Raw genomic sequence first — 23,678 nt, forward strand, 5'->3', positions numbered from 1 at the left:
TGTACTGACTAATTAGTCTTTCTTACGTTAAGACGGTCTAGTTAGATCTCTAATTAGCGATTAAAAAGTCTTAATCTCACATTAGAGTCCTACCCATTTGAGAGTCTATAGACGCTCTCAAATTTTGTCATAGACTAGCACTCGCTATTAGCGACCCTTCCATAAGGCAGTATGAGGGTACTCGGACTAAGACCATTCTGTCTAAGTTTGGACAGTCTGGACTCGGGGTAGTCTTACTGCCCTCGAATTGCTCTGTCTACAGGGTTGAGAATGCTTAGTCCAAAGCCCACCCACAAAAAGCACTAAGAGAAAGGCGGGTCAATGGCAAATTTTTCTGAAATAACATTTTTACGTATCTATGAATTAATATAAATTTACTTATTTATGTATCGTCTTTGTCCAAAGACACAAAAATTTGGAAATCGAGTACAAAATGATTCATGAAAAGAAAATGTCAAACTCAATAAACACATAGACTCCTCCACCTTCAATTTGTGGTGTTAGGGAAGGTACAAGACGCGATAACGAAAAATGTTGGCATAAAAGACAAGACTACCTCCTTATTTGTCCCCTCATTTTTCGTCCTTTGCTAAATAAAACATGTGCTAATTTTGATTGTATAGGTGAATTAATTTAGAGAAACTCTAATGTCAGTCTGTCTTACGCTTAAAAACCACTTTTTAAGCCCAAAATTCGAATTTTGAGCTTCAGCCGGCTCCCGCTCGAGTTGCTCTTACAAAGTAGCTTGATATATAACATCTTCCTACTTTAGTGTTCTGTACTATGAAGAGTTACTACAGAGTGGCTTGATATATATATAATAGCTAGGGTTAGTCCTAATGGAGACCTCTTATTTCAGTGGCATCCCCAATAGTTTGGGCTTAGCACAAAGTTGGGTATCTTTAGAACCTACCACTTTTTGGGGATGAAGTGTGAAGTACATTATAACCATATGAACCCGTACAAATTCTGTAGGTGTCCATAGCAGAGATGGAGGAGCGCGTTGGAAACCCATATGTGAGGCTTAGCTGCTGCTATCTAATACAAAACTGGGCCACTTCTGATACTTAACTAGAACTACTAAGCTTAACCCATTTCATACTAAAGGCACTTCTCATCTTGTTAAAGGCTCCCCCAACGATTGTTGTGATGCCAAACTTCTTTTTAAGTTCAAATGGGAAAATCCTAGCCAGATTTGGATGGAATTTTCAAATTGATTTGTCAACTTCTTTTTAAGTTGAAACCCATGAATAATGATTTAGGCAAAAATATTCTAGTAGAGGTAGGAGGGAATCTCAAATCAATGGTTGGAATTGATTTGTCAATCTACCCTTAGTTTGCTATATAAATCAAGAAAAAATCTCTGACGGTTGATTTTAAAATTCGCCACCAAAGCTTCACTAGCTTTGTTCCTACTGTTTTTAGATTCTTAGTATATATCATTTGTATGATGGGTAGATTGGGTGAACCTTATCTATTCAATACGGGACCCAATATGAAGTACCAAGTGATGTTCTTTTTAACCATTTGAGCTGAATCCTGCCATCCCTTTAGTTTTTCTTTTTTTTTTGTTGAAAGGCCACCCCTTTAGTTAAAAGCCTAGTATTCTTACAAACAATAGGTGACTATTTACTAGTGTTTTTTTTTTTTTTTTGTTAAGATGACTATTTACTATTTCCTTTAGATAGAATGACTCTTGACATGAGTGGTCTGCAATTTCAAAAAAAAAAAAAAAGACATGAGTGGTCTGCAAATGGTTTTTTGAGTGACACATTGGATACTAGCTGCAATAATAAAATAATATCATTTCCATATATTTATAGATATCCACATATTATATTAGAGTTCTATAGTGAACTCATCGGACTCTGTAAATAAGAACCAAATATTATGAGTGTGTTGTGAAGCAGTCTTTTAGAATCTAAGTTATTTTCTTTGTTAATTTATAATCTGTTTCCTTTTGTTCTTTTTGGATTAGTAATTGTAAGTTTTAACGTTTTCTTAATCTGCGCTTATTTCTTTAAGTGGGTGAAGTTGTTTTATGGAAATGCTGAAGTTGATAAATATAGCAGTGGAAATGTTTTGCAGATGTAAAAGGGAACACATAAATGGAGATTGACTAAAACTAATTGGAGACATGTTGTTTTGCATTTAGTTCGAGAGACTATGTTTATTAGAGAGAGAAAAGTTTATCTTTCTTGAAACATTTTTAGTAGTCTAGAATTGGAACAAAGTCAAACCATCCAAAATCAAGGAGAAAATAGAGGTTTTAGTGAACTTCTTAAACTTCAAAGTTGGGAAGGATTAGGGACAAGACCCTTCTCATTTTACTTTTGGATGCAAAAAATAAGACCAAATTGGAGTGCAAGGAAATTTAACTTTCAAAAACTTAATTATGGTGTCTCATAATATAGATCCTAATGACAAATAAATTTCATACACTCTCCTTGCCTTTCTTTCGGCTTTGGTATGCTAGTATATCGCAAAAATTTCAAAAATGAATAAATTTCTTCTTTCTCGAGTAAATAATAATCTAACGGAAACATTCGACATTCTATATCGTGTTATTAGGTTGAGGATAATTGGTCTAATCTATATAACAAAACACAAAGGTTGTGACTAGGACAAGCTGACTAGGACGAAATTAGTGTTTTTATTGGTGAGTTGGATGCTGACTTGGGCAACTCCATTAATAACCATCCTCTTTAATCTGAACAGTTCAAATGAATCTCAAGTTTAATGTGACACTTAAAACCCTTCTCCTCCCCTACTCGATGCGTCTTCTTCATCCACGATCAGTTGCTCTCCCACCACAACCGTTTCTTTCTCTTCGACTTCTCTATCTCGGAAACTCAGGTTAGCATCATCATCAATTTCAACTATCAGTTTAGGTTACAAATTTGAGAGATGAATCTACTCTAATAAGTTAGGATTTAGTCAATTCTTCATTCATCAAATGAATATAACTTCAGTTGCAAATCTTATGGGACTGATTTACTAGGATAAATGGGAATTTGGACAATTTCTCCATTTGTAATCCTCACTTCAGTTTTTTTTTTTTTTGTTGAATTTGTTAGTGGGAAATCCTCACTTCAATTCAATTGGTAATTTTGAAGTAAGCAACCACCTTCTCTAATCCAACCTTCTCTCTGTGATGTTTTTTAGCTAAGTTATTCGGAAATCAGTTTATTTTACTGTTCAGTTTAAAGATTGGATTGAGAGCTTCAACTTATTGTTGGTGTCTTCTCCAAATAATTGCAACTTACGAATGGTATCATATCCAAATAATGGATAAATATGTTTAGATCTATTTGCTCATTGTATAATCGTTTGAAATGATTATGCGTTCCCAATTAAATTGTTATTTTGATAATATATGGTGATGAAACTATTTTTTGAAGTTCAGTTTAGAACTTTCTAAATATGTTTTAAAACTGCACTAAAGGTGTTTATCTAAATGCTCAGAAGAAGTTTAAGTGAATCTTAAAATGCTCATAAGAAATTTAAATGATTCTTGAGCAATTATATGGTGATATGTAATATTCAAACTGGTTTTCAAGTATCGATAAGAACTTTGTAATATGCTTTAAAACTCAATATGAGCACTTCAAATAAGTTAAGGGGTTGCAAACTTTTATCACTATTATCCATCATTGTAGAATATTGTTTATTAATTTTCAGCAAGTCGGAATCATTGGAAGAAAAACTCATCCCTTCATTGAGTATCGACCCAAAACAATAACTGGATTTTATTACATAGCAGACACTTGAGAACTATCAACTTCACTCGGGTATCACAATTGTTGAACAACTATCTTAACTAAATCAAACTTCTTTTGTTTTGTGTAAAAATCATATTATTATAGACCCTTCATTTTATCATTATATTTTCAGAATTTGGTAGTTTTGTTCTTCTTATTATTCCTCGTAAGGAAGGACAAATTTTCTCCCGTAAAAAATATACAGGATGATTACATATTTCATAAGGGATTATGGTTTTTTAAACTTTTTTTTTTTTTTGTCTTTTATTTCAGGAGTAGGTGTACAATTGACTTCGACTCGAATAAAATTTCAAGTTTTCTACTTCTACACAAGGGTTGTTCTTCAAACTTCAAACTCAAGTTGTGATATCAAATTCTTCATGAGTTGCTTCTATAATTTGTACTTAGCTGGAATTGTTTGAATTAGCTCAAGTGATTTCATTTCTTTTGCATAAGATCTATTACCATAAATCATTTATAGATTCCTCCATCCTGATTAAATTTTGGAGTTGTTGAAGAACTAGCAGTATATAACCGCATTAGTTGAAGAGCACTCTTTTGGTGATTAGGTAGGTTTGAAGAAACTGAAAGAACAATAGAGAGAAAAGCATAGAGTTGAAGAACGCTAACTAACAGGTTGGATTCAACTTCCTTTTGTTTTCTCCTTTAGGGTGCTTCTAACACAAAATGAAATGCGCTTTGATCCCAAATATGTAAGATAGTTATTGTTCATCTGGAAATGGTACATTTAGTCATTAGGTTCGTGCGGTCAATTTTATTCAACTAATGTATAGTCGTATATAGTCACAGGCGAGTATCGAAACGAGCCCCTTAATACCTCAAAATGCCCAAGAAAATAATCTGAAATGGTATATTTTGATGAACAAATTAGATTCACTATTTCTAATGAGAACTGAAACTTGGATCATACAATAGAGAAAGAGTTATAGAATCTAAACTCTTCAATTATACTTACGAGTCGATAACCTTTTGCACCGTGCAAATGAATTGGTAATGAGTTTCTCAAGTTTTTTTTTTACTGAATTGAGCTTAACTACCATCATTTTGGTTTCTATTCTCAAGTTTTCCATCTGATCTCATCGAATGGTACCACCTTAATCTTCTAATGCTGAAATTTCCATTTGTTTTGATTGATCTCCTTGATACTTACCATTGAATTATAATGCCCATACTGTTAGACAATAAGCTACTTCACTTGATACTAACCGTTGAATCATAATGCCTTTAGGTCTAAATCAACCATTGAATTATAATGCCCATAAAGTTTAAATCAGTTTGAAAATCTAAGATTTTTTCAAGCTGGCAAATGTCAATAAATTTCATATGTCAGATAGATTTGGAATGGCAAAATGCTTATGTTTCTTGAATATTTATAGAAGAACTATTATTTTCTTTTCTTTTGTTTTCTTTCTCTGATGAGAATATAATAGCTTATGCATTTCTTTGATTTGATTTGATTGTTCATTCTTAGTTATGTACTCATGGCAGGGTAAGTTGGTAGACATTGAAGACGTACTCGATTGTGAGTTGTCACATCATTGAGACGCTTTCCTTTTCCTATATTATCTACATAAGTAATTTATCTAAGTATTTGCTTTAAGTTTGTATAGGTGGGTGGGAGCAGGGTGAACAACTAACGACGATGATCCCATGGAAACAAACATGCAGCTTCATATCATTTGACCGCAAGAGTTCTATACATTGCACATAGGATTAAAACTCGTGGGACTATTGTTGTTCTTGGGTTTATGCCACTTGAGGTGTATAAGCAGGTTGTAAGGTTGTATGAAGCCTATTAGAAAGTGGGAAATACCACTTTGTGCACAAATAAAATTAATGCTTGGAGTTAATTCACCTTTGTTGGGTACTTGTTGTATGATATTTATATGTACATCAATAATTTTACAGACTTTTCACTCCCTTTCCTTTTGGTACTTTAGAGAGGATTCTTTAACCTTTGAGTTAATTCCTATATGGCCCCCTACTTTGTGACCAGCTTCCTTTATGGCCCCCTTTTTTTCGTAAATTCAAATATGGCCCCCTATTTTCAAGTAAATGTCATTACTGCCCTTCTTAATTTTAAATTTAAAACATTTAAAAAACATTATTTCCACCTCACCCTTCTCTCTCTCTCCACCTCATCTCTCTCTACAACTCACCCATCTCTCTCTCTCCAATTCACCTCTCTATCTTCCCAACTCACCTCTCTCTCTTCCAACTCACCTCTCTCTCTCTATCCAACTCACCTTCATCTTCCCCGATTAAGGTTGCCGGCCGGAAAATTTTCCGGCCGGCGACCTCAAAAAAAAAAAAAAAAAAATTCCTCTCATCTCTCTCTCTCTCTCTAAAAGCTCCGGCGAAGGGGGTTTCCCTTCGCCGGAGCTCGTGAACAGACCAGATCGGTCTGTTCACGAGCAGACCACTAATGGTCTGTTCACGAGCAGACCACTAATGGTCTGTTCGTGAACAGACCGATCTGGTCTGTTCACGAGCTCCGGCGAAGGGAAACCCCCTTCGCCGGAGCTTTTAGAGAGAGAGAGAGATGAGAGGAATTTTTTTTTTTTTTTTTTTTTGAGGTCGCCGGCCGGAAAATTTTCCGGCCGGCGACCTTAATCGGGGAAGATGAAGGTGAGTTGGATAGAGAGAGAGAGGTGAGTTGGAAGAGAGAGAGGTGAGTTGGAAAGATAGAGAGGTGAATTGGAGAGAGAGAGATGGGTGAGTTGTAGAGAGAGATGGGTGAGGTGGAAATAATGTTTTTTAAATGTTTTAAATTTAAAATTAAGAAGGGTAGTAATGACATTTACTTGAAAATAGGGGGCCATATTTGAATTTACGAAAAAAAGGGGGCCATAAAGGAAGCTGGTCACAAAGTAGGGGGCCATATAGGAATTAACTCTTAACCTTTTTGTTTATAACAAAGCAGATATATTGCAAGCTATCTAATTTGTAATAATTTCAGGATTATCACTATTTTAATCTCTCTCTCATTTCAATCCACCCCTCACCACCTCTCTTCAGAAGTTCTTTATTTCTAACTAACTTAAATTATAAGTTTACTTTTTAAAAAGAAGTAATTGTTCATTTCAAAATTAAGTAAAACTTATTCGTCACTGTACAAATTCATGAAAAATACAACGAAAATGTATTTTCCTGCTATAAAAAACAAAATCATCAACATTTTCAATGAATTTCATCGTGCCAGAGGCACGGGTCATACCTAGTAAGTTCTACAAAATACGTTTTATGTCAGCTGATGAAACAAGTTCTAGAGAAGTTAAACACGGATGCCCCAATAAAGTAAATAAAAATATGTTTACTCTTGAGTTAATCAAATTCTTATCAAACCAACTTGTATAAATGAGATCCTTTAGCAAACTAGATGAATCGAAAACAACATAGACTACTTTACACCACAAAATTGACGGGCTTTAGCTACACCCTTTTTGTTACGGACTTAGAGTATCGTAGCTATTAGTCACCATTTGCTATGGATATTTCGACGTCGTAGTAGATGCCGATCAACAGCTACAAACTTTGTGTGCTCTTGCTACACATTGTTCCGTATCAAGCGCACCTCGCGCACAAATTTTAAAAAAATTAGAAAGTGCTTTTTGGCTACGGTTTGTTTGGCATATCAATTGGTGGTCATTTGCTACGAGCAACCCATAGTTAATAGGGGAATTTGGCCAAAACTCCCTAAGAAATTATGACTTTGGTTAAAAAGGATTCATCAAAGTTTTTTAGGCTTCAACTCCCTGATGGCAATTATGTAATTTTCAATTTCAGTAAAAAGACCAACCTAACCCTAGTCTAAGAAAATACCTTGCAAACACCTTGCACTGCTTTGCAAACACCTTGCACTGCCTTGCAAAGCCTTGCAAACACCTTGCAGAGCCTTGCAAACACCTTACATGGTTTTTGCAAACACCTTGGATAGCCTTGCAAACAAATTGCAGAGCCTTGCGAACACCTTGCAGAGCCTTGCAAAAACTTTGCAGAGCCTTGCGAACACCTTGCATGACTTTTGCAAATACCTTGCACAACCTTGCGAACACCTTGCAGAGCCTTGCAAAGCTTTGCAAATACCTTCCAGAGCCTTGCAAACACCTTGCAGAGCCTTGCAAAGCTTTGCAAATACCTTGCAGAGCCTTGCAAATACCTTGCAGAGCCTTGCAAACACCTTGCAGTGTCATGCAAATGGTTTGCAAATTAGTTTTTGAATTGATTTAACATGAAATTTGTTACAAATTATTATATTTTGTCTAATAGAATGTTGTATCGAAAAACTAGCTAAAACCCCTACAAATTCATAATAGTCATTTTATAAGCTCTAGCACCATCACTTTACATTTCTTCGAAAAACTTCCAAAGCTTTCATGAAATTCTCAATTTGAACATAAATACCAATTATGATTGTTCAAGAAAATATATTTCTCATAGGCATTTCATCTAACAACTTTATAGCTATTTCAACCAATCTAAGTCTTGTATAACCAACAAACGTTGCATTCCAAGCAACAACATCTCTTTCAAGCATTTTATCAAACACATTGCTTGCATCAACTATACTTTCACAACTTCCATATAAATCCAACAAATAAGTTTGAACATAAATATCAAAACTAACAAATTGTCATCCATCATTCATAACTCAATGAAAATAAAGCAATGAAGAAGTTGAATTATACCTTGAAACACTATCAATTTTTCCTTCCATTTAAAGTATATAAAACTTTCTCTCTCTAGAATTTAGAACCAAAAACTAAATCAAACCCCTTAAAAGCCTCTTCAAACAACAAGCAAATAGATTAAATCACCAAAACCTAAAAACATCAACCTATCTTATAACCAAAATCGATTCAAACCCCAGAAATTTTAATCGGCGTCGACCATCCAACTCGGTTCGGTCATGAGAAAACTCAAATTCCTGATTTATTAGTTAGATTATTACTAGGTATTTCTAATTGAATGAAGGGTATTTTTGACTCTTAAAAAGTTGGTGCCTTTAAAAATGTCCTTGAAGCCTATTTTTATAACTTACTTGGGGCCTAGCTAGTTAAAAAGATGAGTTGTCTTTTTAACAAAAAAATACTAGAAATTGGGCCTCCGGCCCAATTTCCTGTAGTTAATAGATCAAAGATCGGTAGCTAATACTAATTAAGTTTGGGCGGAAAAAATTGCGTCAAATGTTTGGGATTAGCGCCAAAAGCTTTGAGTGCCTTCTGTAAATAGAGCTCCAATTTTGGGTCCCGTTTACAAAATATGGAAAGATTTGGGGTGACCAAATCATCCCCAAATCTTTCTTGTATTTTGGAAGTAGAAATTGATCGAGAGAAGAAGAGTTGGAGCAAAGTGTTTCGAGAAAGGAGGAACGATTTCTATCAGAAGAGATGAAGGGTTTCGAGGAAAAAGGAGAAATCAACTGAGAGAGGGAGAGTTGGAGCAAAGGGTTTCTAGCAGAAGAGAGGGAGAGCTGGAGAAGAAGGGGTTCGAGCTATCATGTATTTCTCTGATTTTCCCCTCTTTCTCTCTCAGTAAATTTCTTCTGAGTTGATTTTCCCCCTCTTTCTCTCACTTAAATCACAAAGACCGAAGAGCGTAGAGAAAGAAAGAAGAATACTGGGTTTCTTCTTTTGTTCAAAGTTCATGGATTTATTTTGTTATAATTTGTTTGAGACATATATGGTTTTGTGATTTTCTAACCTAGAATTGAAAGTAATTAACATAAATCTAGTTGATTGGAGTATGAATTGTCTTGATTTTTACTTTTATTAAGTATTTCTTGCTTATTGTTTTAGACCAGTGAAATTGGATTCTTATGGCATGACTATGATTTAGACTTGTCCATATGAACTAGGTTAGATTAAAGTTATCGGAATAAGCCATAAAATAATCAGGAGGGAAGCTATTCTCACCCAGGCGGGCGTGATGCTTCATGGAAGATCAGACCACCTTTGATATGGTAAAACCCTAATTTCCTTTTCTTTTCGTTCTTCTCTCTTCGGAAAGATATCGTACATTACAATTTTGGTCCTGTGAAACCCTAATTTAGTATTTTTCTTTTATCATCTATGTTTCTTAGGATCTGATTAACGCAATTTTCAAGCGAGTATGGAACAAGAAAACCCTAGGTACTTCAAATTTTTGGTGCTTCTTTAACATTTTCAGCAACAGTTGTTTCATTTTCTAATTTGGTCATTGTTATGCAGAACGAGAAAGAAACGAAGGCTCTAGGAATTTGAAAAATGAGGTATAACTCATTAAACCTATTGCTTGTTTTTTCTAAGAATTCCGTTCTTTCTAATTTTTTCATTTGATTTCAAATTTCTATTAACAAAGAATTGAGTTTTACTTTATATGTATGGAATCGAAATTTTTTATGTCTATGAGTTTATCACCATTAGATCTATTGAGTGTATAGCAATTGAAATTTTCTGGTGATGTTGCATAGTTGTTTGTATATTCAGTGAACTTTTTAAGTGATGATCGAGATATGGTCGTTTTGTACTTTCATCTACTAATAGTTAAGAGGCTAAGGAATGGGTTCTTTGTGAGAAACCATAATGCTTGTCTATATCCAAAACTGAATACCCACTTGGATCATCCTCACCACCTGATGAAACCTCATAACTGTTTGCTCATTCTATGGATTTTTTTATTGTCTACAGACAGGAGCTAGAACGTCGAAGTAGAATCGGCCAACTACAGGTACCATTGCATTTATTTAGATGTTTTTTTGTTGACTGATTTTGGTACTCGGTAATACCTGAGAAAGGATATAACATTTAGAATGTCCATGTCAAGAGATGCTGCCGCGGGATAGTATTGTGTGAAAATTGTTATTCACTTCGTCTTTCAATATCAAATTTTTATGCTGAATGGGTGGCTAGTAGATTTTTAATATTGTCTTGCCCGCACTTATATATGAATGTATATTGACCTTTTGTTGTTTTGGTAATTCGTATTACTAGTGTACAGGGGCTTTAATAACATAGAGTGCTAACAACTAAAATGTTTTTGATTCTACTAGTACAATGACATTATATCCTGATGGTATCTTTTATTGGCATATCCTAGTTTTGTGTCACATTTGTAAATTAGTACTTCGTATATTCTTTGTCTAGTTGAAAGGTCACCTTTCCCATTTCCATGTTGCAGTTAATGCAAATGCTCTCAAGATGAGCTCTGAGCTTATTTGGCTCTTCATAGCAGGTACTCCTAACTGATTCTTTGTGGATAGTAGTTGCTTAGATGACTTGTGATTGTATTATGCCTTCTTACAAAGTCATCTCTTGTTGATATAGAAGCAGACTACGATATCGAATGCTGAAGATGATTATAAAATAAAAGCAACCCATTTAAAGAGGATACTACCCAACTACTACTAGAGTTTTAAGGTACATAAAAATATCGTATTTAATTTTATCAAAAGAACCATCGTTTTTCATTGCATTCTAATGATATTTTTTATCTCTTGTTACAGAAAAAGTTGGAGAAGCGAATCCTCGTACGAGATTCTTTCTGTTAATATATTGTACGTTAAATTATATTCAGTTCATATTTTGATTAACTCAATGTAATGGATTTTTACTTTGATATATGTATGAAGGATTTTTAATTAATGTATGGATGAGATATATCATTGACATGTTATTGTATTTGTTTTGGTTATATATCTGTTTTAGTTATATATATGTTATATATATATATATATATATATATATATATATATATATATATATACATATATTACAGGTTGAACAGGGCCATGATTAATAAACTAGGTATTAGGGTCTTAAAATGCACGACTTTTTGCTACAGATATTTCCCTTGTTTAGGGATGTTCAACGGCTATTATATTTTTGTAACATATGACTTTTTGTTACGGACTACTCCATCACAAATAAATGGTTAATGGTCAAATAGTTTTGAACCATTAGTTACGGTAAAAATCCATAGCAAAAGGTCTAATCAGTAGTTATGGATGAATATCGTAGCAAAAAGTTCGTAGCTAATACCTTTTGTGACGGCAATATCAGTTACGAGATAAGGGTTGTAGCAAAATATCATCTGCTACAGAAATAAGGGCAACAGCTACGCAATTGTCCGTAACTAAAGACTGTTTGTTTTGTAGTGTTAATTAAGTGGTTAGTTAGATCAATAAATCTCTTTCTCTCTCCTACTTAGACTTACTTCATCCACTAATGTGCATTAGTGTTAAGGACAAAATGTGCATGTGAGCATCACACGAGACACCCACCAACTTACATACTCTTGATGGGTTATATTTTGATATTGGGTTGCCACTCGAGAGAATCACACATGTGGGACTAAAGTATGAAAATTAAAAGGGTTATTTCCCAAATGGCCCCCAACCTAGTGTCCAGCTTCCTGCCTAACTCCTTAGATTAGCAAAAATACCCATATGGCTCCCTTTTTAAGATTCCGTTATAACACCGTTAACCAATCAACATTTATCTCTCCTCCATCTCATAACCTCTCTCTGCCACCTCATCTTCTAGCCAACTCATCATCTTCTCCGGCGAGAGTCGCCGGCCGGTCAAAGGAAAATGTCCATAAAAAACGAAAGTTTTTTTTAAGGAGTGAGCTTAAAGGACTTCTATTTTGACTCGGTCTCTAATTCATTCCAAATGCATTTACATGAATATATGAGTAAGAGTGATAGTAAGCAAACATTTTGATTGACAATCTCAGGATGTGATTAGTCGATATTGAAGTGTCAAACAACTCCTCTGATAGCCTTTATAAACAATATGTGCAGGTGTTTATTAAGTGTTCCTACAAAAAGAAAAGTTTGTTCTTTACACCCTTAAAATACCTAATTAATGAAAATAGAGATTTACTTTCAAATTTTTTTTGCAGATATGCCTGAAATACATTTGATGTCGTCAATTACAAATCTCTTCTGGCTAGTATCGGTAGATGACATTTGATTCTGATTCACATTTAAAACAAAATTCCTAAAAAGATACATTTGAAGTTAAGTTTAAGAAGTATAATCTTAGCCTAAAAAAGAATCTTGAAATAAGTTTGATAGATATAATCTTAATCCTTATAGATAAATTTGGGAGGTGTAATTTTAGCTATTTAAGAGGAGGGTACATTTTAAAAAATATACCATCTTCCCTTATTATATAGAATAGTGTATATCCCTAGTTCTACCAAATGCGGGATCTCAACCTTTTTGGAGATAAGTTTAGGAGATGTAATCTTAGTAATTCAAGAGGGTCAAAAGATAAACTTGGGAAGTACCTTCTGAGATAAGTTCAGGAGGTCTAATTTTAGCTATCGAAGAAGGTTTGAAGAAAAGTTTGAGAGTTATAATCACAAACTTTAGAGATGAATTTGGAATGTGTTTAGTATGGGCCCGCACAACACAAAATAAGGCCACTCGCACATGAGAAAAAATAAAAAGCAAAGAGCAACCACAAGAGGCAAACTTTGATGTGATTTTGTTCGCATCCTAATCACGACTTGGGTGTTTTGTCCCTACAATACAAAATAAGGACACTGCAAAATAAATAGAAATTAAGTCGTAAGGACAAAAGGCAAATTTTTGATAAAAAGAATCATAATTGACACTTGACAAGTAAAATTTTTCAAGGGTCCCATCAGAGGTGTTATAAGCTCCGGAAATTAGGTTGTGTCTTTATCGGCCTCATGACCTTGTAAGATATCTTGTGTGCTCGTAACACTTCTAATCATTTGCTTAACATGCAAAAACTGAAGCCCAGAGAGTAAGAATTAGTGAGCCCAAGTTCAGTTCTCTTGCCATTATGAAATAGAGTAAGGATAATTTGGTAATTTAAATAAAATCTGTTCACATAAATAGGATCACGATTCACTTGTCATCCCCTCCGGCGCCAAAACCCTAGTTTTTTGTTGATCTCCCAAGTCGAAGAAGGCTTCTCATCTTCTTCCATTTCAGGTTTCTCTCTCTATCTCTATGCTTGTTCGATCTAACTGTATGTAGTGATTCAATTGATTTCATGAACAATGAAACAGATCTTATGAAGAATTGATTGATTAAATGTTAGGTCTAAGTATTCATGCCCCATTTCAACTAATTCCTGTAATTGTATTGATTTTGTTGTTGTTATGATTACCTCTGGGTTTCTCTCTTTTCAAGCCAAATGCTGAATTAAGTTTATGAATCAAAACAAACTAACCGAAAACAAAGACCTTGAGCGAAGAAGCTATTAGATCCCAACTGGTTTAGAGCAGTGGAGTATAAGACGTTTGCCAATTTGGGTTTTGTTAGTCCTATCATTCTAACTTTGTATTGGGTTCACTCAGGACACTTGAGATTTATTTAATGAAATTAGGTCGCAATCTTGTAAGTAACAATGTTAAACCTCTGAGATAGTTTGCTTAGATGACTGGAAACGTAAGAATGAGGCGGCACCCAGATGTAAGCCTCGTACAAGTCTCAAAAACCTAACAAAGCCAAACTGTTGTTGTTATGTTCCAGCTATTTGAAATCTCTCGGGTCTCATTGTACTAGCTTGTGGGCGATTTTTGGTTCCTAAATTTTTGTATACTTGCTCAATTATTTTGAATTTAAATCACTTAACATTTTTTTTCTTTTGATGTCGGGATTAGGTAAGCAAGGATGGTTAGAGTTAGTGTCTTAAATGATGCTCTTAAAAGCATGTATAATGCGGAGAAACGGGGGAAGAGACAGGTCATGATCCGTCCTTCTTCAAAAGTGATCATCAAGTTCCTCATGGTCATGCAAAAGCATGGTGGGTATTCATCAGTTTCAACCACAAGACACCTCCATTCGATTTTTTTCTCTTATAGACTTACTTATGGATTTACTATTTCGACTACAGGTTATATCGGGGAATTTGAATATGTCGACGATCACCGATCTGGCAAGATCGTTGTAGAACTGAACGGAAGACTCAACAAGTGCGGGGTTATTAGTCCTCGTTTTGATGTTGGAGTCAAGGAAATTGAGCCTTGGACTGCAAGGTTGCTTCCATCTAGACAGGTACAGTGTTTGTTATCATGTTAACTTGTGTTTTCTTTGAAAGCCTTTCCCCGTCATGAATGCTGTAAAAACAACTAGAGAACAATATGAACCCACATATTCTTAATTACTCTGGCCAAATGTTCTTTCGCCTCTGATACTTGGAGCAACCCAATCTTATTCACTTATTAAATTCATTTTCTTTCAGCAGTACGTATTTTCCGTCGTAATAAGAGTATTTAACTATATAATACTACAGTTTTTTTGTGGCTCTTGCCTTTTGGATGTCATCGTTATAGGATGTTATAGTCGTCATCAGAAGTGTACTATTTGCATTTATGCCTGCAGGAAGTATTGTCGAGAAGGCCATGGTTGTATTTAGAAATAATTTTTGTAACCTTCTTTTATCCATACATGTTAACTCTCAAAGTTGATATATGCGTTATTTTGACAATGGGTTTGTTGTAATGCAGTTTGGGTACATCGTGCTGACGACATCAGCGGGGATCATGGATCATGAAGAAGCAAGGAGAAAGAATGTTGGTGGCAAAGTATTGGGTTTCTTTTACTAGAAATAGTTTATATTGACAATGAATTTGCTGGATATTTTCGAGTTTTCCTTACTGTAGTACACTATAATCACCTTGGCTAAGGTTTTGCTATTTCACCAACGAATATGGAGGGCGATTATGAACTGAGATTTTTCAAGGTGAATATCAGTTTTTCTGAGTTTAGGATCAGTGTTAATTGTTATTTTTGGATCGATGTTAATTTACTATTTTGAGGTTAGACAGAGGTTGGAGTTATATAGACTATTATTTGAAAATGCTCTATAACGTTATCTGTTCCTCTCTGAATGCATAAAATTCCAATATTTTTGCAAGTTTATTCTATAAGGATCAGGGTTCCGACTTCCCTTAGTATGACTACACTGTATTTAGCCAAGGTGGATTCTGAGTTTTGGATGTGTGGTTGGGATTTTGTTATTCCTCCAGCTAGGTCGAGACATGAGCTGTGCGCAGATGGGCCAGTAGCATTGCTAGCCCTCTGTGGTACCACTGCCTGTTTGGTCTTGGTAAATTTTATTCGTAGAAGGGAAAAAAATCCCAGTTGGAGTTGCCTCTAACCACATTTTGTTAACTTTGTTGGATCAAGTTTCCAGTAAAAACCCACGTAGCTTTTACACATGTTTGGCCATTGCCTATAAAACTTCCCAACTAATAATAGACAAATAATTGAATGTAATCTTTCAATATGACGTGCTCAACCTTCGTAAATACTTAACATGTTAAATGAAATTATATTTGTGCAGTCACTACAATTGAATTAAAATTTCATCGTGATATATACTTTTAACTTTTTGGTCAAACACACATCATTTTTAAAAGAAAACCTGAGAATTACATCATTTTTGAAAGTAACCCTGAGAATTGAACGCCAGCACAACGATTATGGACAAGAAAACATGTTATTACTCTGCGGAAAAGGATTTTGTGAACAATGGAAGTTTATCATGTTTGTAAAAGTCCAATCATTGAAATATGACCATCCTTTTTGGTAAAGATGCCTCAACCTTTTTTTTGTTAAAAGAAAGTTACCTCAACTTAAAAAGAAAAACTGAAGTCAACATTTGGTCATTCAAAAGTGTTGACATAATTATCAAATTACGAGAGTTTCAGATTCGATTTGAATAAGTGAGTTCTATAGTTTGTTGAACTTGGGTTATCAAGATGTAAATAATGTAATTGGACACCGGCCATAGTTTAGTTAGATTTAGACTTGTGTTTGTAAGAGTTAAAATTGGTTGGTTATCCTAGCGGTTGAAATTGACAATGATAGTATTATGGAGCCTAGGAGAGAACACGTGTAACATTTTTAACACTTAAACCGGGAGGGAGGGAGGGAGGGAGAAGAGAGAGGAAAAGAGGGAGGGAGACTTGAAGAAGTCCCGCGTTCCCCACGACGACTTACTAGCGAACTCGTTTATTCTCAAATTCCTAATTTGGAAAACAAAAACTCTCTCTCTCTCTCTCTCTAGATCGATCCTCTGGTATTGTTGTTGTATTCTTTAGTACCTTAATTTGCGGCCAAATTTTTTTTTTTTTTCTGAAATTCCTCCTGTCTTTTAAAAATTCTGTTTCTTTCTTCATTTGCTTGTTGTTGTTGTTGTTGTTTTTTAGTAGAAAATTGAATCACAAGGAGGGTTTGGGTTGATATATATATAATATTTCCTATGGCTACTCCACCCGCTAGGTCTCGAGCTGATTACGATTACCTTATTAAACTTCTCCTCATCGGCGATAGCGGTAAATAGCATTCTTCTTTTTCTTTTAATAGATATAATATCATGAGTTAACTTGTTCTGATTTTATTTAGATATGAAGTAGTAGTAGTAGGTATTATCACATTCTTACTGGTTCGGAATTAGGTTTAGGTTTTCTTTCCAGATTATGTAGCCATCTTCTTCATGCTGCCTGATCTTAATAGTACTACTATGATTTATTTATGCAGGTGTGGGCAAGAGTTGCCTACTTTTACGATTCTCTGATGGATCCTTCACCACCAGTTTTATTACTACCATCGGGTCTGTCTGTCTGTCTGTCTGTCTGTGCTCTCCAAACTTTAAAAAAAAAAAAAAAAAAAACATATTACTTTTCTTCTTCTTCTTCTTACACTTGTATATCTGATGAGATCATATGATAATTTCAACAGTATTGATTTTAAGATAAGAACTATTGAGCTTGACGGTAAACGGATTAAGCTACAAATCTGGGATACAGCCGGTCAAGAGCGGTTCCGTACTATTACAACAGGTATATATATGCCTACTCACTTCTTGTGTTTCTAATGTAATAGTTGAATGATGGAAGGGTGGTGACCTACTCACGTTTTCCGCTCATAATGTATTAGTTGAGTTTAAGGAAACGTGTGCCACGCCTCAGGGTCCTCGATTTTGTCTTTCTTGGTGCTTCTAAGAAAAATACATATTCATCCTAATTTTGATAACTTAAGGATCTCGTGAACGTGTCTTTTGAAAGCTGAAACCATGGAATACTAAAAGAGAATGTAGGAAAAACATAGCTCGTTAGATTGAACATCTGTAGAGAAACCTAAGTTAGGACCTTCACAACCCTTCTTATGACTCTCTACAATAACTGCTGCGTACCGCATAAAACAACCTTATAGAAGTATATAACCCTAAAATAACTCCTAATTCTGAGTGTATGCACCCGAAATCAAGCATGACACCCACACAACAGGTCTATAGTTTACAAATGATTTTCCCATGTTTCGGGTCTTTCGACCATAGAGTCTTATTGTCACTCCCCAAGAAAGGTCTTATTTTCCAAGCGATTTTCCCATGTCACTCAACGCCCAAGCAGTGACTTTTCCCATGTGTTCTATCACGTTGTATAGTTGTCAACCAATGTTGTTTGTTGTAATTTCAGATCCACCCTTTATTTCAGTTTGGTGAATATAAAGCTGAAGTATCTTTTTTGCTATTTGCAGCTTACTACCGTGGAGCCATGGGTATTTTGCTGGTATATGATGTTACCGATGAATCATCTTTCAACAGTACTTCTCTTCACCCTCATTGAACTTTACCTGAATCTGCACGTAGCTAAATATAAATTCAAGTTTAATGATTCTTAACCTCTAAATACCTGAAGATGGATCATCCGTTCATTTATCTGAATATGTATTGTTTGGATTCTTGTCCTTGTTTGTGTTGCACAAGCAATTGTTTTTTAGTAGTACCGTAAGATTGATAGAGCACTATAGATCGTGAGTTCTCTTCTAACGTGCCTTAAATATTTCCTTAGTTCTCTGGGTTGGCAACTAGTATATTGGGGGCCATCCCTTCAATTCTTTTTAATTAAACCAAAACTTTAGAAAAAATGGCTAGACAAAATTTGCGTTTGTGAAAAATGATCCATTCTTTTCTTTAAGGTTTACAGAGAGTAAGGTTTGCACAAGTTCGCACATGGTATGCAAGTTTCGCACACGGGTTTTTAGTATGTAAGTTAGGTTTGCCTAAGTAAATATACCTCCTTAGTTTTGTATTTTTACTAGGTTTCTGCCGCGTCCTAGTATATTCAAAATAAAATTGTTTGTTGACACTAGTACCCTTTTGTTTTGAGTCAATTTACACGAAGATGATTTTATATCGGCTGTTGGATGTAATCTTATCAAACTCCCAACAAAAATGGACGGCTAGACTTATCTCTCCCGTAACCGACTGACCATTTTAATTATAATAGATTACCTCCAAATTTTCATTAAATTCAACTTACAAATTCACAGACATCAGGAACTGGATCCGCAACATTGAGCAGCATGCTTCTGACAACGTTAACAAGATATTAGTTGGTAACAAGGCTGACATGGATGAAAGCAAAAGAGTAAGTCTTCTGTAATTCTTAGCTCTGTCCTTCACGGAGTAACTAAATACTTTCACAGTTCCATTTTATTATTTCTCTTTTTCGATTCGGTCGCTTTTTCATTTCCTTCATTATTTTGAAAGAGGAGTCTCCTTTTACTAGGCTGTGCCTACCTCCAAGGGTCAAGCACTTGCTGATGAATACGGTATCAAGTTCTTTGAGACTGTAAGTTGAAGTCTTTGATGCAAAATCTCCTTGGCTTTTACGAAAACATTGTTTGTACTGAAGTGTCGTTCGCTACAGAGTGCAAAGACGAACTTAAATGTGGAGCAAGTCTTCTTCTCCATAGCAACCGATATCAAGCAAAGACTTGCAGAAACCGACTCCAGGACTGAAGTACGTACTAGCTATCCTTCCTTTTCTTAGAACTTACTTTCATTATAGAAGATAGAAAATCAAAACCCTATAGTGGGTTCAGAGTTAACACATCTAATATCACCGATGAGGTTAATAGATGAAAATTTCAAACTAATAATAATAATATGATACCTATATGTTCATCTATACAACTGGTATAAAATTTGTTTTAATGGTTCTTCTGACATTCTTACTTTTGATTGGACTATTACAGCCACAGACCATCAGGATAAGCAAACCAGAGGAGGGAGCCGGAACCAGTCAAGCCGCTCCTAAATCCGCTTGCTGTGGTTAAGAAAATCATAAGACATGGGAGAGGGCCGAGGGGAGAGAACAAGAGAGAGTCCTAGGTGGTGTAAAAAGTTTGATGAAGAAACTGCAGCAGATGCTGATATTCCTGTATCCACCTTCTTCACTGTTTTATTGTGCGAAATATAGTAACTGAGGATTTTTTTTTTTTCTTTTTTGCCTTATTTATCATAAGAAACTCTATTTCATTTTTGGGCTTTGAGATTGTTAAACGCCGGTAATATACATTATTTGATGTAAAAAAACATGTACGTGGAAGTTTAAACGGAAATTTACTTCACTTCAATTTACTCCGGTCAAATTTGCTGATTCTAATGTTGGGTACCTTAATTTGTAGGCCATTTCCTGCATTGAGCTTGAACAGCTGGGACATTAGAGTTAACCTATATGTTTTGATTAGTATCTTGATTTCTTCAATAGTCTAAAAGACATGTAATCGACTGACCTGTTTTAATATATAGGATAATCACTCTGTGTTAAGGTTTTATTACTGTAATCAAGAAAAGAGGCAATCAAATACGAACAGATCATAGAAGGGAAACAAGCTTCATTAATAATAAGAGAGATTAGAGAACTACAACTTTGAATCAGCGGTATAGTGCTTCGATCAATATTCTTACATCTTTACACAACGTTAAAGAGTATTAACACGAGACCTATTACATGTGGAGTATTAACACGAGACCTATTACATGTGGAAACCAAGTTCCTAACCAGTGTAGCGCAATGTGTCTAGGAGACTTGTGTCAATCTCCCATGTTAGGTGGAGGCTACAGAGTTCTGGGTTAACCTATCTATTTATTCCGTCAAGTTCTCGTTTGCGCCTATTTAAGGATTCGAAATGTGCCGCCCATATCAATCAGTTGACTTCTTTGACTGGTCAAGACTCACCATTATTTGGCTCAACATAACCCATTTCATATAGAGAGATGCTAGAATCACAAAAGATTTTGACAAAAAAAGGTTCCCAGCTGATGTGGTGGTTGTGTTTTTCATCTCTCAACGGCCTAGATTTGGTCAAAGTTTGAAATCACACTCGCCGCATCAGCTGGGAACCTTTTTTTGTCAAAATCTTTTGTAACTTTATCATTTCCCTTTCATATAAGTTTCATAGTAGCAAAAAAGGAGAGAGAAATTGAAGAAAAACTTGGAAAAGAAAGAGAGAAGAGACTTTCTTGTTGGTAAATGTTAAATTTGCTCCCCATTTTTGTTATATGTACTCGTATCCACAAAACATCGACGCAAAAAAAAAATCATCGGGGGTCGTCGTCGTTATAGTGGGGTCCGTTATAGTTACCGATACTTTACCGTGGGCCGGGCCTGAGGTTGGGCCTGTCTAGGGAAAGAAGGGAATTAAAGAAATTATGAAGGGTAAAATACGTAATTGAGTTAAAACCCTAAAGAAAAGTGATCCTTTTCTCAAATGTCTTTTTATTATTTAAACCACCACATCATCTCCTGCATCTCCTCTCCCTCTCCGTTTGGATCGCCGGTATGGTCTCTGAGAAACCCTAATTGTTTTTTTTTTTTTCCTTTTAAATCTTAGTTGAGGTACTAGTTTAGTGTTCTAGTTAGTAGTGTTTTTAAGCTGGTAATCTAGTGTTAATAATGATATTTGATTTACACATCCCTTACCCAACAGCTATAGTTGTTTTAACCCCCATTTTTGTTGCCCTAAATCTCATTTTGATCATATGCAGCAGTATTGTTTTTTTATTTATTATTATGAAATGAAACTTTGATCCATACTTAAGTCATGTGTCTACTTCAAATTAAAAGTAAAATAGTAGACACAGTTACAAGTTTGGGATATCAAATTTTTTGAATGGTGTTCGTCGTTGCAGAATTGTTTGCTTTTTAATGCTCACTTCTGCTCCATTCGAACCCCACATTTTCTCCACCCCTATTTTTTTATTTTATCAATTAAACTTCCACTTGATTAGGAGAGAAATTTTAGAATACCTACTATACCTGGCTTAGTCATGTGTTTAATTTGATAAAAGTGGTTCACACAGTTACAAGCCTGGGACATTAACCGTGTGTACGTCGTTGCAGGCATTTTTATTATTTGATGCTTATGCCTGTTCCAAACGTCCCCCACACTACTATTTAATCGTTTCAATATACTATTGTGTGCTTATAAATCAAAACCCCAAAGATACTATCTATGGGTCAATTGGTCCGTCCTTCATCTTGTTGTGCTTAGTACCCGTGACAATCTTTGTCCATTTGGACATTTTTTTTTTCTGTTCTTGAGCTACAATTTGTGTTAATTGAGCTGTGTTGAGACTATTTTAAATTTTTATTTATCATCATTCTTTTATTGATATGAAAATATTATGATTAATCCAGGCTTAGTCATGTGCTTAACTTTGATAAAGTGGTTGACACAGTTACAAGTCTGGGATAAAAATCGTGGGTACGTCGTTGCAGGCATTTTTATGCTTTGATGCTAATGCCTGTTCCATACGTCCCCCACACTGCTGTTTATTTGTTTCTATTCAATAATCTCAATAAGTTATGTGCTTCTGAATCAGAACCCAATTTACTATGAGTACATCGGTCCTTTATCTTGTGCTACAAGTGCTTAATTTGAGTTGTTTTGAATCTTCATCGGCTGCAATTGTCTATTTGTCATCATTCTCTTTATTGGTATGAAAAATATTATAACTGATCCAGGCTTAGTCATGTGCTTAACTTTGATCAAGTGGTTGACACAGTTACAAGTCTGGGATAAAAATTGTGGGTGCGTCGTTGCAGGCATGTTGATGCGTCCATGCTTATGCCTGTTACATACGCACCACACACTCACCATAAACAATCAAACAAATTGTGATCAAATGAGTTGTTAAGTCTCTTTGTTAACTGCAAATCTGTATCTGTTTAACCCCGTATTATTGTATTTTGTATGGTATTTGAAACGTATTGCACATTTGTGTGACCAGGCGCTGGGTGGCAAGTTTAGGAAATCTTGCAAGTAAAAATGGTGAAGTTCTTGAAGCCAAACAAGGCTGTTGTAGTTCTTCAGGGGCGGTATGCAGGACGCAAGGCTGTGATAATTCGTTCTTTTGATGAGGGAACTCGTGATCGTCCTTATGGCCATTGCCTGGTTGCGGGGATTTCCAAGTACCCAAAGAAGGTGATCCGAAAGGATTCGGCTAAGAAAACAGCAAAGAAGTCTAGAGTGAAGGCGTTCATCAAGCTTGTTAACTACAACCACATAATGCCCACTCGTTACACGCTTGACGTTGATCTCAAGGACATTATCACACCAGATGTTCTTCAATCTCGTGACAAGAAGGTTACTGCTGCCAAAGAGACTAAGACTCGCTTGGAGGAACGGTTCAAGACAGGCAAGAACAGGTGGTTCTTCACCAAGCTTAGGTTCTAAGAACAAATAGAAAAGAAGACTTGGTTTTTTGTTATTGAACTAGATAGATAAGATATATCTCTCTTTGTTTTTCTGCTTCTAGACTGCATTATGAGAAAGTACAGTGTATGTTTGATTTGTTCAATTACTTTGAAAGACGTTCATACTAATCTTTTGCTTCACAATTAGTTTTGTTGTACTTTTTTCAAATTTTAATACTCCTAGCATTAGATTTGCATATGCTGTGATCAAATGCAAAATTAACAGGAACTTAATGTTTATTAGAAGCAACATAATATTCATAATTGGAGAACGGGAGTGATAGAGTACCAATTATGACCCATGTATTGTTTTTTTTTTTTTGTTGTTGAAACCAATGTATTGTTAGGTTTACTGGTCACTGTACAACTATATCTGTGACT

General features: G+C 35.1%; 3 protein-coding genes and 1 long non-coding RNA gene across 6 annotated transcripts; all 4 read left to right on the forward strand.

The window, feature by feature from the left end:
• Positions 1 to 9,097: 9,097 nt before the first annotated feature.
• LOC147541335 (uncharacterized) lies at positions 9,098 to 11,450 on the forward strand. Its single transcript, XR_015223957.1, has 5 exons — positions 9,098 to 9,283; positions 9,640 to 9,744; positions 9,865 to 9,913; positions 10,451 to 11,179; positions 11,266 to 11,450. It is a non-coding gene; the product is annotated as an uncharacterized LOC147541335 (long non-coding RNA).
• Positions 11,451 to 13,506: 2,056 nt separating this feature from the next.
• LOC147541336 (small ribosomal subunit protein uS8) lies at positions 13,507 to 15,604 on the forward strand. 2 transcript variants are annotated; one of them, XM_086636757.1, is made up of 4 exons: positions 13,507 to 13,731; positions 14,406 to 14,548; positions 14,639 to 14,799; positions 15,252 to 15,604. In XM_086636757.1, the coding sequence occupies exons 2-4, from the start codon at positions 14,416 to 14,418 to the stop codon at positions 15,348 to 15,350; spliced, it is 393 nt and encodes a 130-aa protein (XP_086492883.1). In that variant the 5' UTR covers positions 13,507 to 13,731; positions 14,406 to 14,415; the 3' UTR covers positions 15,351 to 15,604. The 2 variants fall into 2 exon arrangements, with proteins under 2 accessions (XP_086492883.1, XP_086492884.1); XM_086636758.1 differs by having other exon boundaries at positions 13,674 to 13,730; positions 14,399 to 14,548.
• Positions 15,605 to 16,606: 1,002 nt separating this feature from the next.
• Positions 16,607 to 20,172, forward strand: LOC147541337 (ras-related protein RABE1a-like). 2 transcript variants are annotated; one of them, XM_086673453.1, is made up of 9 exons: positions 16,607 to 16,828; positions 16,962 to 17,084; positions 17,290 to 17,362; positions 17,491 to 17,591; positions 18,289 to 18,354; positions 19,084 to 19,181; positions 19,323 to 19,385; positions 19,464 to 19,556; positions 19,792 to 20,172. In XM_086673453.1, the coding sequence occupies exons 2-9, from the start codon at positions 17,012 to 17,014 to the stop codon at positions 19,870 to 19,872; spliced, it is 648 nt and encodes a 215-aa protein (XP_086529579.1). In that variant the 5' UTR covers positions 16,607 to 16,828; positions 16,962 to 17,011; the 3' UTR covers positions 19,873 to 20,172. The 2 variants fall into 2 exon arrangements, with proteins under 2 accessions (XP_086529579.1, XP_086529580.1); XM_086673454.1 differs by having other exon boundaries at positions 16,676 to 16,828; positions 16,959 to 17,084.
• Positions 20,173 to 21,322: 1,150 nt separating this feature from the next.
• On the forward strand, positions 21,323 to 23,426 carry LOC147541338 (large ribosomal subunit protein eL27). Its single transcript, XM_086635283.1, has 2 exons — positions 21,323 to 21,378; positions 22,832 to 23,426. The coding sequence occupies exon 2, from the start codon at positions 22,870 to 22,872 to the stop codon at positions 23,275 to 23,277; it is 408 nt and encodes a 135-aa protein (XP_086491409.1). The 5' UTR covers positions 21,323 to 21,378; positions 22,832 to 22,869; the 3' UTR covers positions 23,278 to 23,426.
• Positions 23,427 to 23,678: the final 252 nt, after the last annotated feature.

Source organism: Eschscholzia californica, unplaced genomic scaffold (genome assembly GCF_041429995.1).
Source record: "Eschscholzia californica isolate CP2 unplaced genomic scaffold, dmEscCali1.0.p SCAF_4, whole genome shotgun sequence".
In the NCBI taxonomy this organism is placed as follows: domain Eukaryota; kingdom Viridiplantae; phylum Streptophyta; class Magnoliopsida; order Ranunculales; family Papaveraceae; genus Eschscholzia; species Eschscholzia californica.

What these genes read in the sequence shown, in the direction of transcription:
- LOC147541338 (XM_086635283.1), top strand. Translation starts at nt 22,870, where the DNA reads ATGGTGAAGTTCTTGAAGCCAAACAAGGCTGTTGTAGTTCTTCAGGGG.
- LOC147541336 (XM_086636757.1), top strand. Translation starts at nt 14,416, where the DNA reads ATGGTTAGAGTTAGTGTCTTAAATGATGCTCTTAAAAGCATGTATAAT. An exon ending in CATGGTCATGCAAAAGCATG is followed by an intron (nt 14,549 to 14,638) that starts GTGGGTATTCAT and finishes TTTCGACTACAG; the next exon opens with GTTATATCGGGGAATTTGAA. An exon ending in GGTTGCTTCCATCTAGACAG is followed by an intron (nt 14,800 to 15,251) that starts GTACAGTGTTTG and finishes GTTGTAATGCAG; the next exon opens with TTTGGGTACATCGTGCTGAC.
- LOC147541337 (XM_086673453.1), top strand. Translation starts at nt 17,012, where the DNA reads ATGGCTACTCCACCCGCTAGGTCTCGAGCTGATTACGATTACCTTATT. An exon ending in TCTCCTCATCGGCGATAGCG is followed by an intron (nt 17,085 to 17,289) that starts GTAAATAGCATT and finishes TTATTTATGCAG; the next exon opens with GTGTGGGCAAGAGTTGCCTA. An exon ending in CGATGAATCATCTTTCAACA is followed by an intron (nt 18,355 to 19,083) that starts GTACTTCTCTTC and finishes ACAAATTCACAG; the next exon opens with ACATCAGGAACTGGATCCGC.